This window comes from Sinohyriopsis cumingii, unplaced genomic scaffold (assembly GCF_028554795.1).
Source record: "Sinohyriopsis cumingii isolate HCF-2022 unplaced genomic scaffold, ASM2855479v2 utg001237l, whole genome shotgun sequence".
Lineage (NCBI taxonomy): Eukaryota > Metazoa > Mollusca > Bivalvia > Unionida > Unionidae > Sinohyriopsis > Sinohyriopsis cumingii.
This window is the reverse complement of record NW_028315973.1, coordinates 1,019,635-1,036,673: the sequence shown is the minus strand read 5'-3', so window position 1 is coordinate 1,036,673 and position 17,039 is coordinate 1,019,635. Positions and strand designations below refer to the sequence as shown.

Sequence of the window (17,039 nt, the reverse complement as noted above, 5' to 3'; positions counted from 1 at the left end):
CTTCCTCAGACTCAAAGATCAAGACCTGAATTAAGCATGGCAACCAAATTACCTCTTGATTCTGGATTCATTAGAGTACCAGAGTAACAACAAAAGAAACTCAGCATAGAAGAAAACTCTTGCAACAATGTTCTGTAATGCCACAAGAATAACTCAAGATGATGAAAAATAGCATAAAAAGATATTTTACCCCATCCTTCTTCTTCTCCCCTCCCCTTAATTATGGGGTCGCCAGTCAAATAAAAAAAAAACATTGTTTGATAGGAATTTTGGGTGCCAACTAAGCATGGTCCCCCCCCCCATAGTTGCAGGTGTTGCATTGGGCAGCTGCTATGTCACCATGATAAAGCTATTTATATGAAGGAAGCACTTTTTATCTTCCTTGTGAGAAAAGCAAACATTATTAATTTAATCAAAGATGATATCAATAAAACTTTTAAACAAATCTAACCATATAAACACATTTAAACTCAGGAGCCACAGCAGCTTTGCTCAACAGACATTGTTAAAATTATCATAACAAAAACTTGAGCCACCATTTTGTAACTTGTTTGGTTTAGTGGTAAGCATGGCCACCTCTGTGCAAGACTAACAGGTTTAAGTAACATGCAATTTTTTAAATAATTTTTGTTTATGTTTTTTTACATTTCAAATAGATAATAGAGTCGTATTACTACTGATATTTTCCATGCAAATATACACAAAACACAACTGGACATAACTGGAAAGTAGCTGACATTTTGTGGGATACAATAAGAGATCTACTTACATATATGCACAATGACAATAAATTAAAACCAAAATAAGTGAATAATAGATATATTTCATTTCTTGTGTGAAAAACTTCATCACTCATGAAAATACTGAGCTTTTCACCCATTTGATCAAATACATACATTATTCCCTCGTGACAAGCCAATACTCTCTCCCTCTCTCTCTCTCTCTCTCTCTATATATAATACATACATTATTCCCTCGTGACAAGCCAATACTCTCTCTCTCTCTCTCTCTCTCTCTCTCTCTCTCTCTCTCTCTCTATATATATATATATATATATATATATATATATATATATATATATATATATATATATATCATAATTAAGTATCAAGAAAATGGCATTCAGTATCCACAAGCAGTGGGCCAAAGGGCAAGAAAAAAACCCATTAAGCCATTCCACCTGTCAGATCCTCAGGTGGCTGATTTCCTGTGGGTTTTTTTTGAAGAAATGAGAAAATCAGACTTGTTTAAAACAACCTGCCAGTTCTGTAACAGGAGAACAAACTTGCCAAAAGTAATCATTTGTGTTATGTAAACATCTCTCTTCCAGACAAGCCAATTAGTAAAATCTAGAGTTAACTCCCTTCAACTATCAACACTGACTTACACTCTATTTTTTAGCACACGTAAGTCATACTACATTTTGTTGTTTTTTTCATTATTTATTTTTAAACAATTGTTTTTGTTGTTTGTGCCGGTGTACATAATTTTGAAAATAAATTTTGAGTTGTATAGTCTTGGCACTGAAAAAAGAAATATTTAAAAAAAATTGAAACTGACAGAAATACATGGAATACATGTACTAACAAATTTTTTTTAAATTGGCTGTGTGTATATTACTGACTTTGAGTGTGAACATTTCATTGTTACAAAGTCCATCATATACAGCTTCACAAAGACCTGATGAAGTTAGAACACAGTCTTGTAATTTAGTTTCACTTTATTCCCATCAGTTCCAGAGTTAGCTTTCCCACTTGAGTATGAAATGAACTTACTAAAAATGGAACAGTGTATAAATGACTGATGCTTGTTAAATTATGATCCCCGTGCTTTCTAAATAAAAGGCAGAGATTATGCGATACTGCCTGTATGCATGTGTAAATTCATTATGTATGCATGAATCATGTGCTCATGGAGTGACACTATTAGGGGTAGTCTGTAGATGTATACAATAGTTTTTATAATTTGGATTCATCCCCAGGGGTGGGGGTGAGACTGAAGGGTGGGGACACTTTATTCAATGTGTGGCAATCTGAGTTTTGTTCATCATACAACTCCTCTTATGCAATTTAACTTGGACTTCAAACCTTGATATATAATAGGGTGTAGATGTGTACAAGAGTTTTAGAAAGAAATTGAATTGATCCCCTGGGGATAATATGTGTGTTTGATTTGGATTTTTCACATAGCTTTACAAAAATTTCAGTCATATTGCTACGATGTCTGCAGAGTGAAGTTTACAGTGATGTCTAGCACTAGGGCATCATGCTGCAGATATGTAGATCCAGTCACATTATCCTGACACCAGGCCGATCAGTCCTAACACTAGCATCTTAGTGCTGAGCATTTAGTGAGGCAGCTGTTAGTATAATTTTTATGTCTTTGGTGTGACTTGTTTGGAGTTTGAACCTGTAACCTATCCCCTGGGGATAAAAACCAGGAAGATGACTGGATAGAATTATATGAAACCTGTAGTCATTTATGAGTCTATTTTTCTATGCAACTTGGGCATGATCCACATATGTGCAAGATGGTTTTGGATTTTGTTTAATCTTGTTGGGTTGAGGATGGGTAAGGGGAGTAAGGCTTGGGGAGTGGAAGTGGTTGTACACAAACTGAAATTATCTCCTGAGTTGTCAATCATACATTCATGAGAACATGTCTTATGAAAGTGGACTGAAGTGTCATTGTTGATTAACGATGTCCCCAGGGGAAGAACTCTAAACTTTAAGTAGCAGCATCAGTAACCTCAAATTTTAGTTATTCCTAAAACAACCGATCTTTCTGTCTTCCCCTGGCTTGTTTACAACATAGAAGATCCTCAACTTTTATTGGGCTTCAAAAACCAAAGGTCAACTGTCATGCATGATTATTCTCCCACATACCATGAAGTTGGGAATGTGACTTCATACACACACACACACACTTGCACATACACAAGCTTTCTGCACAAGCACACTAAAAGTTGAATTTGGATATACTGCCAACATCAGCCTGCCCCTAGTGACTTGGCCACTTTTAGATTTGGAGGAGGGTGTGTGTAAGACATGTAAGTGCAGGAATATGTGTTTTACAACCAAAACACTTTTCAACTTCTCTACAGTTTGAAATTTAAGTAAAACCTGAACTCAGATAACTGGTGTTACAGTATATAAATTATGTGCTTCATTACAAAGCTAGTCTCTGTATGGGGTGGTAGACTCTTATGGTTCCACTGGACAACATTCTAATTAGCCAGAACATTTTTACAACTATTTAAGAAAATATCACCCATGACTATACTCATTGTATAACAGGTAGGGCGTTGTACTGAAAGTATGCTGTCTTATGCAAATTACTTTAAATAAATGTACAATAAATACAAAATAAATTAAATATCTACAAATTTTACTTGCTTTTAATATGTATGCACATGATTTAATAGTACATCAGCACAATCTTGATTATAACGTGCAGATTAGAAAGTTTAAAAAAAATATGCATAAACTATTGCAGAACACTTTAGAAAGATAAACCTTTCAGATAAATGTAACATGCAGTTCGACAAGAAAAAAGATAAATCCCTTTTACATGGATTAGTGAGGCATACAACTTGAAGGGTGGGATGGTAAGGCAGGGAGATGGTGAGGAATTTTCTTCTAAATACCTGACCACCTATCTTGATAGGTTTGTTGTTTCTTGTCAACTGTTGCTAAGGTAAGGATCCACAGGGTAAGACTTTAGAATTTCACCTGCCAGTGCTAACTTGCTTCAAGTCATTTATCTGTTGACTTTCGGCATACTATTGCATTGATGTTAAACAGGCTCTACAGGTGTTTTGAAAAGAAGAAATTTATACCTGTTATAGTTCCACCAAGTATAAGTTATTTCCCTTGCACCAGTGGTATTGTAGAACAACATTAATTCCATAACATTATAGATTTTAAAACCTGTCATGTATATAACTTATAGAGCAATGCATCATACATATGTGTTACATTTCTGCATGCCATCTAATCTCAAGAACATGAATTGTGAGGAAATAAACTTACTGTCTATACCTGCTTATTAGACAAGTCCAACTGTAAACAGCAGACACGTATGCTGTTACATAATGTGCTGGCAGATCTGGGTGTGCAGTTTCTTAGGAGTAATCAGTAGAACAAACAAGATAGACCCTGATCTGCTGAAGCATTATGCTATGGCAGATTATGATCTTTGTTGTTTGTGGTTTGAATTGATTTATAAATAAGTATATATGGTAACTGAAAAGAGTCACAGGAGAATGCTTGCAAAATGTGAGAACAAAATGAAGGTAAATCTTTCTTCCCAAAAAAATACTTGTAAAAGAACTTAAGAACTGCAAGGCAACTGTGTTACCACTCAACCATTCAGGCTTCTTAATAACATAAAAGTTGTTTTTCATTTAAAAGGTCTGTTTAAAGTATATCACTTATATTAATATAAGTCTGGGTTAGATTTTTCTGGTAAATGTCAGATAAAATTATATTTTTGCACAATATTGTTTTCTAAAATTCAATGTAACACAGATAATAAACCTCCTACAGGTTGATTTTGAGAAATATTTGTAATTTGGAGTCTAGCTATTTTGGAATAGCTGCAGTATTTACACTAAGAAATTTAGTGGATCTCAACAAGTCAGCACTTTTGGTCAGTACCATCTTTATTCATTGCCTCCTTCTGAGCACTGGTATTTTCACCATCATAAAATCACATGTCCTTCCACCCTTCCTGTCTTTCAACTTCTATACTGTGACTTGTCTAAAGACTGACTAGTCACATGACCTAAGTGTCATCTCATGTGATCCCTAAGGATTCTTACTACAGGTTCAATGAAATTGTCATAAAACTTTAACTTTGTAAGTACAGCTGTATAGTTTAATTTTCAAAATTTTATTCCTGTAACCTCTGAATAACAAAAACTGTCATGTTAAGTCACTGTGACCTCAATAAGGTTACTGTGAGGTAATAGTACCATGGACATGACGGCATTTTAAAATGACCATTATTTATATCTGAAATATTTTTCTAGCATGTACTGGAAAGGGAAAGAAAACAGAGGGTGACAGAAAGGACATTCTGACTGGAATATGGCTGTGATTAGCAGACTCCTATCAAGTTAGTTTCCTTTGGACTTTAGTGTTTCCTACATTAGTTTCCACAGGATTCTACTGTTTCCTATATTAGTTTCCATTGGACTCTACTGTCTTCTACAACCTAAAGACATCTTAATGCCGCAACCTACATCAGCAGAAATACTATACAGAATTCTGGTTCATAACTTTTTCATAAATGAAGTGAAGTTTACACAACTGATGTGACAAAAAAAGAGCTTAGTACAGTGTAGTTTGGAACTCACCTGGCAATTCATACAGTGTGTTGAAGATCCTGAACCTGTGTTCATCCAACTGCACAAATTTGTTAGGATACAAGGAGTGAATCTTGCGTCTGCAGAAGAAGAAAAATGAATAAAAAATCATAAAAATAACATTACCCATAATTCTGACTCAAACTTGATTTTATGCTGACACTTTCATGGTTACCATCTGTTTTAAGAGTATACATTTGACGTTTTAAGCTTCTGTTCTTAAACTCTTTCAACACATAAAATGCAAGAGAGACAGATACACATGCACAGATAAATACCAGTTCTGCAGTTCTGATTACCGCATAATCGATTCCATCCAGCATTTGTCACTGACAGTGAAAAGATTGTTTACTTGATTACAAGTTATGTGATTAATTTCTGGCCTGAAACTCAGTTATGTGCCCTTTTAGCTGATTGGAACTTGATGATAATGGAATAACTATCCCCATTTGGCAAGACATCATATGCATAAATGCAAAGATCTCACAAACTTAAAAATCCAGTGGGCCCTTGTGACTGGCCAAAGGGTAACATTACAATATAAGGCAATGCAAAAGTAGGAAAATGATGAGTCATTTGAAAATATATGGGAAAACAAACAAAAATTTGATGGGCCAAATATCTCTTCATATTTCTCTTGGAGCAAATTCAGCACTATATTTCAATTGGTCATGTTGAAAACCTATTAAAAAATGAATTCTGCTTAAATATATCTGTTCAAATTTCCTTGCAAATTAATGCAAGCCCTACCCAGAGAGATCCCTGTAAATGAATTGATTTTTTATTTGCAGGGATCTTCCTGGCATTGCTGAACAAAGACTAAATCATTTTATTGGAAAGTTCCCATTTTAAATTGCCATTTACTCTCACTAATTGATCAGTTAGTAGAATCTGATGAGTACTAATGAACTATACGACAACCAACACTACAAATACCAAAGATGCAAAGTGTACCAAGAAAAAAGAATTGTGGTTGGCAAATTTCAACCTGGTTTCACATCTAAGAATTTTAAATTTGCATTTGAACTAGCAAGGTTGAGACAACATAAAATTTTGAGGTTAAAGAAAGCAAACTGTTAACATGTCAACATGTTTGCTGCAGCAGTCAATTAACTCCTATATACCACATGTACTCATGTATAAGTTGAGTATTACTGCATAGACCCACATCTTCTGTCTCATAATGCACTAGTAGATCTGGGCCTTTGCAGTTTGTTACGACTCACCAGTAGAAATTTTGTTAGGACTGATCAGTAGAATACACAACACAGACTTTGATCTGCCAGCACATGATGCGATGGCCAATTATTGTCTAAGTTGTTTGCTTTTTTACTTGTGTTATAAGGATAAATGGTAGTTACATCTAACACTGCACCTATGTATTAATTTTGAAATTTTGATATCAACTGCTGGGATAATGAGAGTGATTTCATAAAAAAAAGGCATTACTGTCACTTGTCATGAAAGTATTTAAGTTAATCTCTTCCTCAGAACTCTACAAATAGGATTTTGAGACATGACTATGCATGGATGTACAGGAAATTGTGTGTCTTTTAAATCTCTACTAAAACTCTTAAAGACAACTTAAACTGGAATTGCTAAACAAACATCAACTCTTTTCACCTTGAAAATTACCATTTAGTCTGTCACTAATATTCCTTCAAATCAAAGTCTCAGTTTCCATGGAAATTCAAAGACATGCTACATGGTCAAAGGTGAGGTCAACTGTCAGTCCGGCAACTAGTCACAGACAAATGACTGTAAATAAATTACCAGTGAAGACTTAACAACAGTTTAGAAGAAAGGGACATTTGATCAAAACTGAGCCATCCAATTAAAAAACTGGTGTTCTGTCAACAGAACAGGGCCACACACCAAGATAAAGAAGAGAAGATATGATCCAATTTAAATAGCCAAACGTTTCCAACAAATTTCACCCTTAACTTTTATAAAAGGGTATCATTTCTTCAAGTTTCATAATCCACGAGTTAACAATATATCTAACTGGGGCCACTAATAAAACTGAATAACTTAAATGATTCAATTTATAAATTTGGTGTGTCACTTAAGTTGCAGTGAAAAGCAGGGGAAGGGCTTCATTTATCAAGATCTATGTTTAACATGCAGAGATTAAAACTGAAAATATTTAAATCTAGATTTTATTAATTAAATCTTAGCAAATTAGACACAAAATGAAGGGACATTTCACTTAATGAACATGCCTTTTCCATTCAAATGAAGGTTGGACCAACAATGAACTTATAAAGTAAAAAACTACAGTCCAGATTATGATCGGTGCAGAATGCAACAAAGAGGTACATGAAACAAACCAAAAAAGTAAGACAGAGTTGGAAAAATGTTTACTTTTACAAGAAATTTCTAATTAAGAGCCGAGATAGCATATTTGTTTAAAAACTCACCATTTTCTGTCAAAATTATGTCTGTTTATAACATGACTATATATAAGTACTGGATTGAATGGGATATCTTTGAAAGGAAACATAAATTTGAAGGCAATTTTGAGCCAAAGCTAGCACTTTGGCCCATATCTGGTTAAGATCCACAGCTTGTAGTTCTGAACCATGGTGTAAGTTAACCTCGCTCTGTTCTCCCTAAACCATGATAATACCACATAAAAGTATTACAATCTGTGCTAATTCAAAGGTTTGGGTAGTAATGTTTAACTGAATTAAATTTATCCATTACACTATCAGTAAAATCATAAAATGTGACAAAGATCAAGGCCAATTAAACATTCTAGACAATGCCACCAGAATTCATTATTTTCCCCATGTATTTCCCCATGATTAACCATATTAATCAGTAAAAGCATTATGGAGATGTTAACAACAGCCACTCCTTTATGTCTTTTAGTTCCAATCTTTTATGTTTTTAAATCACAATTGAGAGAAAATTAGGATTCTGATTATAGATGTGGCTGAGTGGTAATCCAGGTTAATGATCCCAATCCTGCAAAGTTGTCAAGTTTATTGTCAATATTTTAATACAAGAAAAACATTTAAGACTTCTTAAAAACCATTAGCTCCAAAATCTGGTTCACCAGTGAAGTTTATTCAAATGAACCTTGTTCTGCTGTCTTTTTTATGAATAAGCCTGGCTGTTGAGGCATCAATTTCTCTCAGGATCCCTTTGTCAGTGGACAACCCTGCGTCACTTTCAAGTATTGAATATCATACTATAAATTTAATCTTTTCCTGGTTACTCTTGTAATTGATGCTTAAGAAAGGCCAGTCTGGATTTTTTTGGCAGTCTCTTTTCAATTCGGAAGTGGTGGAATTTAATGAAGTTGGGCACACTAAGAAGCAGTGAACTGAAGTAAAGCTTTCCTTTCACAATACAAATCAGACACCATAAAATTGGAAGTGACATCAAGTACTGAAATTTTAATTAAACACAAATTTCTATGGCAAGGAATTGGACCCTGTGGCAGGTAATGATACTCAAGTTCTGAAGAAAGGTGGAAACTCCAAGTGCATCAAAAGTTTAATGTCACCATTCCTGGGAAAATTCTTTTGAAAATGCCAATAACATTTTAAAACTTGTCTTGGAGCATAATTTAAGTAAAATTACAATCAATTATTTTTCCATCCTAATGTTGTCTATAAACAATGTCAAAATACATGCAATAATTTAAAGTATTATATTATTTTTGGAAATCAGTTGGATGCTTATCAATATCATTATTACAAAATCTCCAAAAACTTTCTACATCAGTACATCATTAAAAAACAAATAGCTCAGTGTTTAGTGGAATTATATGGCTCACATTCATAACCACTACTGTATTTTCACGTATATAAGACGCGTCTAATATAAAATTTTACTTACCCCACACCCTAAGTGCGTCTTATATTTGTGGGCATCTTATCTAATTATTTTACACAAATGAAATCTCAGTCAACAATTTTTATAATAAACATTTGCTAAAAATACTGTTTGTCTTGATTTAAAATCAATCTATTCATCTTCATCGTCATCAGTTTCTGCTTCAAATCCATCGAAACTTACATCATATTCACCCTCGTCGCCGAATACCTCCATAGCCGCTGATAATCGATCCTTATTGGCATCAGTGGTATCGGATGCAGCCGAGTCATCGTCCGAAGAACTGATATCGGCGGCCGGTTCTGGAATTATCCCACACTTTCTTAAGCCATTGATGATTGTTGTTGTTTTCACTTTCTCCCGTGACCGGAGAACCCAATTACACACCTCTACATATGTTGTCCCAACAGTTGTACATGCCTGGACTGCAAGGTTGTTCCATTTCATGAACTTGTACACCCAGCTCGCACTGCCACGAAAGTCCATGATCTTCATTTCTGTAGCAATAATTCGAGCCTTGAGTTTGATCGATATTGTTGAAACTGCATGGTTACTGTCACGTTGCGAACATACCCAGTTGGCAAGATTTTCTTCCAAGTACGGCCATCTTGCCTTTCTACCTCTACAAGCTCATTTCTTTGGATTCATCTTCTTAAGCTCCTCTTCCTCCAACTTCCAATCACGTACATTCTTCTCAATGCAACTAAATTCTCTTCCAGCAGCTCTGTTGCCATGCTCCTTGGCAAACTTGATGATGTCTAATTTAAAATTGGCTGTATATGATTTTCGCTTCGTCATCGTGAAAATTTTATAAATGCCCAAGAGATTGATCACTCATTTATTTATAACAAGAGATTGATCCCATGTATACTCTATATACCGGTATATACTAACCCCAGCCGCTGAAGCCTAGCTCTAGCGGCCTAGAGGAAGATAAGATCAAACGATAACCGTTGCAGCCCTGCCTCAAACAATTCTTTGAACTCCAGCCAAAACCGTCAATGAAGCCTTGTTTACATCAGGTGAGTGATCAAAACATTGGAGATATCTGCGTTTATGACAAAGGAAAGTACCGGTAGCCACTTTGATGCACATGGTTTGAAAACGGACGTTTACCGGTACATATTTGAACAAAACAACACACAGAATTATTCAAAAGATTTTATTAAACTTTATTGGAACAATAATGTAATAGTACTTAACAAAATAATGTTTGATACAGATCAATACCGTAAGTAACTTATAAGTTATTAAAAATTCAACGCTATGTCATCCGCAGTCAATATATGGTTTGCTCAGTTCAGTAGATGGTGAGGCCGAGTGCGTCTTATATTCGTGGGCGTCTTATTTAAAATATTTTTTACACAAATTGTCAAACCTGCGTCTTATATATGGGTGCGTCATATAATTGGTTGCGTCTAATATACGCGAAAATAAGTTAAGTCTTTTTGCTGCACAGTAACTTCTTAAGTTACTTTTGGATTTCAACCTTTTCTGGACTGCAAGATTATACTGACTGGATTCATAATAAAATTATGACCAACATGATACTGATTTGTTGTTTGATTGACAGCCTTCAAAAGCAATGTTTAGCTGAGTTATAGCCCCTTAATGTCTGACCCACCAACTTGTTACACGCAATAAATCCCCTCATTATTATTTAATTTCAAACAAATTTAGAATTCTCTCTGATATTAATAAGACCTTATGTGATTGCAATTGTTAGCAATCCATGCAATTCTTTAAACAGAGTAGTCTAACTCGGAAACTTTTCCCCTGTACAATAAATAATTTGATTATTATTTGATTTAATAAATTTGAATACTCTCTGATATTACCTGGGTGAGTTTGATTGTTAAGTATGATCATTTACCAGGGTTAGAGCCATATCATTCTCAACTTTGTCATTTGAATATTTGTATCTCATACTGGAAAATAAGTTTGTTTTCTTTGGGTCTGAGATTATATCGCTTGTTGTTGTAAATTTGTTCCATAATCATCAGAGCATTGCTGTTCTTGAACATACAAGAAATGTGGTCCCTAAGTTGGTCATGCTTTAATGAAAAGCTGTGCCAATTGTTTTTTAAAACACATAAAAATTTTAAACAAACCAGAGCTTTTTCAATTTGCAATTTGTAAAGTAAATGAAGTGTACCATGATAGCCATAACAAAATGTTTATTCCAGGATTAAACTTGAGATGTCAGCAATGGGTGCATCACTACAATTTGCCTTGAATTGAGGAACTTGTGTTGAGAAAGATATGCCATTTAGTAGACTGAACTTCTTTAACTCATTAACCCCTGGAGGTTTTTGTTGTTTTCGTCTGAAATGCGAGTAGGAAACACATTTTGGGGCTGTTTCTTAATACATCCTGATATGACTTCCAAGCAATTTTCCATTAGCCTAATGCCTAGTTGTGTTAGAAACATTGTTTTCCAGTGGTTACTTTGCTTGTGTATGAGCAGAAGGGTAAAAGGTAGAAGTTGGAGTTCTATTTTTATTTTTTTTGCTTTACGGACCCAACATTTTTGGATTGGGACCACTCTTTATTCCAAAGGCCCACTTTATCCTACTTTTTGCAAAGGTTCACCTGTCTGTGTGCAGTACAGACTGGTCTGCTTAGATCTGAGGCCAAAAAGTTTAAAATAGGACACAAAATCGGATTCCTACCACGGGCGAATTTTGGGTGAAAAAAAAATGGGTCCAAAGAATTTGGTTTTTTCCACATGATTTTATAGTGCAACTAAAACCTCCAAATTATTTGGTATCTTTGTAGAGCTACATCTGTCTACCTTTCTATAACACCACCCACTTTAGTGTACCATACATGACTTTGACAGGGGCTCCGAGTGGCCGAGTGGTCTAAAGCGCTCTCTGTTACAGATCACTGCCATCTCACCTCTGTCTGCGTGGGTTCAAGTCTAGGATTCGGCCAATGTGGGTATGTGAGAAAGCTTGCCAGTAGCTTCTCATGGGTCGGTGGTTCTTCCCGGGGTTTTTCCAGGTTCTTCCTCCACCATTAAAACTAGCTGCCATGTACAGCCTATCATGTGCTGAAAAATGGCGTTAAAACCCACAACAACAACAACACTACCTTGACATTACAGAACTCGGCAGTAGACTACTACCTCCTGCCATATACGTGGCGCCAGGGGTTAATTAGTTAAGTGATGACATGAAATTCTGGAAGTTCAAATTGTTCAAGGTCTTATTAATATAAAGCTGCATGCCAAATGCAACAAGTCTTAGCAAAGTAATAAAGTAGAAACTAAAATCAGGATAACAGACAATCAGTGGCCATAACTCTAAAAAAATCAAACGACTCCTATATGTCTATAAGATAATGTTCATAAAACTCAGAGTATACTTAATTGTTCTGGAGTTAAGCTGGTTCTAAGCAACAGCCCAAAAGTGAATTTTTATTTGTATGGGCCTAAAACTCAGTCCAAAATGGAGCTTGCAAGATAAAACCCAAAACGCATAAGAGGAATATCAAGGCCTACGAGACATGGTACAAGTTAAGTTATGTCAGAATATGTTAGTTATAAGTTTCTAGTAAAGTGGAGATAGCTAAAATTGATGGGAAATGAGTTGTAACTCCATCAAAATTAGACCTGAAAATGCAAAACCTTTATGCGTAACAGGCAATTCACCAACCAAATGGCACCTAACTACTACACGAGTTGTACAGCTATGGTGGTTACATGAGGTGTGAATGGATCGACACAGACACAGAGACAGAACATGTGATTGCTAAAAGGTTCCTGCACCTTGATAAAGGCCCTAACTATGTTAAGAAGGTAAAATCTATATAAAGAACATAGCACAAAAATAGACCATGTAGATTTCAGAGCTGTAAATTTTTTATATGGAATAACTGGTGTTTCCTACTCTCTTAAATTATCTCCAGATAGACTAAAAGTCAAAACACCTGCCAGGCATTCCCTTTTTGATGTTCATGATTGACACAGGGAAGTACAAATTATCACATGCACCATTCTTGCACCTGAATATCAAAACAGAACATAACCTTACTCTATTTAAACAAACAAGACAGCTCACTGTTCATAGATTTATAAATAACATTTTAACCTTCATTAATATATTTCCACACAGAAATATTAGAATTAATGAGGCAAGTGATGATATATATGTTTTAATTAAATAAAGCACTGTCATCCTATGTAAATAAAAACCCTGAAAATAAATTATTGGTGGTAGTGGTTGTGGAATATGATTCAAACCCACACCCCTTCTGTCATGAGTCCAGCTTGCTAATCATGCAGCCAAGTTAAAAAAACGCTTTAAATGTACAGAAAACCATTGTCCATCAAAGATCTTAAATGAACCACAAAAATGTGTCCTTTATGAACAAGTGTCCTTTACATAAAAATTTATAAGGTGATTATAAATTAGATAGAATATTTTCCATCATGACTAAATGTCCTGATAAGGGAGATTTCACTGTTAACATATTCTTGAGAGTACAGTCTGTCTCAGCTATTCTACTTTCAACTGCAAATAGATGAATCCTGTAATGAAGAGGAAAATTATGATGATGGTGATGGTTATGATGATAATTATAGGGATGACAATGATGGCTGGGTTGGCAATTGTTTTCAAAAGACTGTTTGGATCTAAAGTTCTTTTATACCACAGTCAAAACTTCCGATGAGATTGATGATTCATGTTGATTTGTCTCTCAAATGACTGAAATAAATATACGCTGCCAATATACAATGCATCACTGTCTAGGGTAGACTTTTTGCCAATACACAATGCATCACTGTGTAGGGTGGACTTTTTGTCAATACACAATGCATCACTGTGTAGGGTCAACATTTTGTCAATACACAATGCATCACTGTGTAGGGTCAACATTTTGTCAATACACAATGCATCACTGTGTAGGGTGGATTTTTGTCAATACACAATGTATCACTGTGTAGGGTGGACTTTTTGTCATTACACAGTGTATCACTGTGTAGGGTGGACTTTGTCAATACACAGTGCATCACTCTGTAGGGTGGACTTTTTGTCAATACACAATGCATCACTGTGTAGGGTGGACTTTTTGTCAATACACAATGCATCACTGTGTAGGGTCGACTTTTTATGCCTAACAGGTTAGAATTCCCCATCATGTGTCACATATAATCATATCAACACTATAGATACAATAAACTGTTCTGATGGAAGGTCTTTAATCTATTTAGTGACTGAATACCATTGCTGTGGGGGGGATCCAACTAATCCAAGTGCAAATATTGTAAGTTAACAAAACTTTAACAAGGATATTCTTACAGGTTTTAAGTTTCATGTTCATGGGTTCATTTCCAGAAAATATATTCAGAATGAAAACAGCAGAGCAGGTTCAAAACCCTTCAAAAATATGGCCCCCTTATATAAATATGTAATAAGAAACAAGGTTTGTGTATTAAATCAAGAAATTGCAGTTGTATTGTTGTAGGGTTTAATGTCATTTTTTTAGCAAAAGAGAGGCTATAATGGAGGCCAGTATAAATGGTGGAGGAAGAACCCAGGAAAACCCAGGAAAGAATCACCAACCTATCAGAAGCAACTGGCATGCTTTCTATCATACCCACATTGACCAAACCCAAGATCTGTAACGGTAAGCGCTTTAGACTACTCAGCCACTCAGGGCCTCGAAATAGCAGTGAAACACATAGCTATCAATTTCTTGATAGTATTCACGTTTACACTGATAACAATTTTGGTAACCTACATGTAATTTTCACTTGGATTAACGAGTCATCGCATACCTTTTATGAGTTAGACAAGTTTTAAGTTAAGAACCAGAAATTTTGTGATTTTTTTAATATCTGGTCTGATATTTGTTATGTTTTCACCCAAGGTTACTGGTATATTCAAGACTGTACAGTTTTATTAATATGTTGTCACCCCAATGTAAAGACACCAGCAGCTACTTTTGTAGTATGCAATTACGTCTAACCAGTTCTAGGAACCATATTTGATGGTGAATTGGCATCATTTGCACAATTCTGAAAACCAATGAAGCTAGCATCCTCTCTGCCAAATTTGTTTGATGTTTACCCAGTGGATTTAAAGAAGCTGAAAAATAGCAACTCTTGATGGATGCACAACACTTGATTACTGTTACATAATGGATAAAGTGCCAAAATTAAATTCACTTGGCCTTACTTCCAGGTGAGCTCAAATTCAACCAACTGAGCAGTGCTTGTGCATTGCCTGGCTTCATATCGCGGATTTATCTAATCTTATTTAGCAATATCTTGTATACCACCTACTACACCTGGCAATGGTATCTCAATATCAATTAGCTTGAAAAACATGATAAACAACTCATGAGCCACTGACTCTATAGTAAACATAATACCCTTCATTTGACTTATGCACGCAACTCATGTAACTCTCTGATTATATACAATTACTATTTACATGCGTTGACAATTACCTCCCTTAATTCATAAAAGTCTCCACACCTGTATAAATGCAGGTAGCATTGTTATTAAATTCAAAAGTTTTTTATGAGAAACTATAACCACTTCCTCTAGGCTTTTGATAAAAAAGCATTATATTATTTCTCTGAATACAATGATTAATCATATTGTTACAACGTTCACAGTAATGATCATGGGAAGGTTTAAAACTGCATGTACCTTTGGGAACAAAAGCTGCATCAAATGAAACTTGAGAACTTATTCTTAAGAACATTTTTTTTAAATTACCTGTAAACTCTGTCCCACATAGCAATTCTAGTTTTTAAAATTACCTGTCATGTGCTTTCCAGCAGTCAAGAAAATGAACATGCAGGTAATATTCAGTACAAAATTTGAAAATCTGAAAAGAATTCTTCCAAAAAAGTAATTTACTTATCATCAAGTAGCCTGATTGTGAGGCTAGTGCACAACGCACACACACACACACACACACACCCACACACACGCATGCCTACCTGCCTAACTACCAAACTAAAAGTCAAGGGAGATGCTCCAGTACTTAAACAAAACTGGCTTTGTCAGGTATCACACCCATGACCCTTGCATTACAAGACCAACATACATGTACTACAAAATAAAGAATAAAATTAATAGATACAATTCAAATTCAAAATTGCAGAAATTACTAAAATTGAAAAATAGGCACAACCACATGACTAAATATACACACAATATTTGAAGTGTTTTATTCTCCTTGTTCTGCTTGATTTTAATGCATGTCATCATCTTCATCATCAAAAACATACTTTTTCAAACTTTTTCAAACTTACTATGTGAATTGACTGAGTGTTGAAAAACGATGAGGCTTTGGTTTGTTTTGTTTTAATGTGAGGTTTAACAAAAATTTCTGAGCATATGACAGGCTATACATGGCAGCCAGTATATTTCAAGAGTCTCCCCCACTTTTCATCAGCCCCACCAATATTACACTGCCTATAGTATATGGATGAAATCCAATAATAATTAAGGGAGTCATTGTGTGGAATTTGGTCTCCTTTACAGCTGGGATAAAAGATCAAACCAGCAATCATTTCAAATAATTGGCAAAAAGCAGATAAGAAGTTTAAGATCAAGAAAAACCAGTTTTCTTCAAACCAGAATATGTAATATGTACCTAAAATGATTATCTTCATAAAAAAACTGATTAAAAAATTGGTGGGCAGCCCATCAGACATAGGTTTGATGGGTCACTTATTATGCAATAATTCAGTATTGTTTCAAAAGTGTCCTCAAGTAAAAAAAAAGATGGTGCTATATGTTATTTATTTATGAAAGCTTTTATGATTGATGTTTCAAATAAACTGAATAATGAAGATTATT

The 17,039-nt window shown here is 34.9% G+C and overlaps 1 protein-coding gene across 2 annotated transcripts in view; it reads right to left on the bottom strand.

Moving 5' to 3' along the window:
• Positions 1–17,039, bottom strand: part of LOC149772705 (cytosolic purine 5'-nucleotidase-like) — a 329,115-nt gene that overhangs the window by 159,638 nt on the left and 152,438 nt on the right. For both annotated transcript variants that reach the window (XM_089947470.1, XM_089947471.1), the window contains one exon: positions 5,360–5,448. In XM_089947470.1, the coding sequence (XP_089803596.1) occupies positions 5,360–5,448 (89 nt within the window). The remainder of the gene's footprint in view (positions 1–5,359; positions 5,449–17,039) is intronic.